Raw genomic sequence first — 2,086 nt, forward strand, 5'->3', positions numbered from 1 at the left:
CTCGGCTCACGGCAACCTCCACCTCCTGGGTTCAAGTGATTCTCCTGCCTCAGCCTCCCAAGTAGCTGGGATTACATGCACATGCCACCATGCCCGGCCAATTTTTGTATTTTTAGTAGAGATGGGGTTTTGCCATGTTGGCCAGGCTAGTCTTGAACTTCTGACCTGTGGCGATCCGCCCGCCTCAGCCTCCCAAAGTGCTGGGATTATAGAAATTACCTTTTTTAATTTACAGAGAACTATTTCTGCTAAACAAAAACTAAGGAAAAAAGTCATCACGTCAAATCTTATTTAGAATTGTAAATAAAGTTAACTTACCCATTGCTACATAGGATTTAAAGCGTGTTGATAATTTGTCCACAAAGGCACTTAAGATTTCCAATCCCATTAATGATACCTACAGATAAAAAGGGATTTTAATGAATATAAATTACTGATGCACACTTTAATATCAGCATATAATTTTTGACATATAAAAGATCTTCATAAATATATTACACTTTTAAAAAATGAAATTTAAGTATTCAAGGGTAAACAGTCATGAGGCTGGAGCACTCTAATCTCAAATGGTTCAACAATAAAAGCAACAATAATAATGTGTAAATAGGAAGATCGCAATAAAGCATATTTGGTACAACGCTAACTGGTAAATTAGACGAAGTTTCACAGGAGTTTACTGACTCTACTTAATGACAGGGATAAATTCTAGCAAACGTATTATTAGGTAATTTTGTTATTGTGCAAACATCAGAGTGCACTTACACAAACCTAGATAGTATATAGCCTACTACAAACCTAACCTACACGGTATATGCTATTGCTTCTAGGCTACTACCTGTACAGTACGTTACTGTGCAAAATACTGTAGGCAACTGTTAACATAACGGTATTTGTGTATCTAAACATAAAAAAGGTGCACAACATTGCAACAACTATGACATCACCAGGCAATAGGAATTTTTCAGCTCTATTATATCTTATGGGACCACCAATGTATATACAGTCCATCACCGACCACAATGTTGTTATGTGGTATGCATAACTATGTTTGTAACTTTGAAATGTTTCCTACATGAAACAGTTAAAAATGAAGAGCCTCTTTAATTACAGAGGAATTTCATCTTCTGTCTGGGATGTAGAAACTAGAAAGAACATCTCTCTCATTCTAACAAGAAAAAGCCCACTGGGTCTACAAAATCCTAACTGCTCTTGAATCCATCAGAAAGCTAAGGCTGGAGAATAACCAACTAACCTGAAATCTAAACAAAGACATGGGACACAGCCAGTAGGTCACATGTGACAGGACAGGAGGTGAATGAATCCATGATGTAGCTGAGTAAGAGGAAGGCAGTTATACTTTACATAACTATTTACAACTGAGTGTGTGTTAGCATAAAAATACAATCCCTACTAGCCACAGACACATGGAGAATTCATATCCACTTATAGGCTCCAGTTCACATCTACTTTCAAGCTCTTTCTCCACAAACCTCCACTGGACACTCTTAAGACTAAGGGCTGGGCAGGATACTGGAAAGGCACAAAGGCGCCTAGTACCCTTGTCCTGTTCAAACAAAAGTCTGAAGCTAAGAAATAAAACTTTGATGCTCCTCAGTGAAGGCTATCAAACAGTTACTCCTAAGGCACAGGTAGAACTCAATGCTGTTACGGAGAGGAAAAAGATAAAAAGCCTTCTACCCCAGAGGAAGGAGCAGAAAAACATCCTGGGGCCCATACAGTTGGGGAGAGCCATGGTCTTTATAAAGCCTTACCCCAAGACTCAGGACAAAAAGCTTCCCAAGACTGAAGCTGGACCAGAAAAACAAAGAATGACGCTGTTTCCCCCAACCAGACTGGCAAGCATGAAATAAGAAGCAGCAGCAGTCTACCAGTGGGGAAGGGGCAAGAACACAAAGAAGAATCCTCTATGAAGCACAAGAAAATAGGGAAAACCTAAAGTGCAGAGTTGAGTAGAAACTTGAGGAAAACCCTTCATAAAATTAACCAAGTGACAAAAAAATGTGAAGCAAATACGAATTAAAGTAACTATAGCAATCATAACATCGAAACCTAACTCAACTCCTGA

At 38.8% G+C, this 2,086-nt stretch overlaps 1 protein-coding gene across 1 annotated transcript in view; it reads right to left on the minus strand.

Annotated features, from left to right (window-relative positions):
- The window catches only part of CLASP2 (cytoplasmic linker associated protein 2), a 201,708-nt gene extending 201,317 nt beyond the window's left edge, over window positions 1-391 (minus strand). The window contains exon 1 of the mRNA XM_011961558.1: window positions 319-391. Within this exon, the coding sequence (XP_011816948.1) occupies window positions 319-388 (70 nt within the window). The 5' untranslated portion in view covers window positions 389-391. The remainder of the gene's footprint in view (window positions 1-318) is intronic.
- Between the last annotated feature and the right edge of the window lie 1,695 nt (window positions 392-2,086).

Source organism: Colobus angolensis, unplaced genomic scaffold (genome assembly GCF_000951035.1).
Source record: "Colobus angolensis palliatus isolate OR3802 unplaced genomic scaffold, Cang.pa_1.0 Scaffold56, whole genome shotgun sequence".
In the NCBI taxonomy this organism is placed as follows: Eukaryota; Metazoa; Chordata; class Mammalia; order Primates; family Cercopithecidae; genus Colobus; species Colobus angolensis.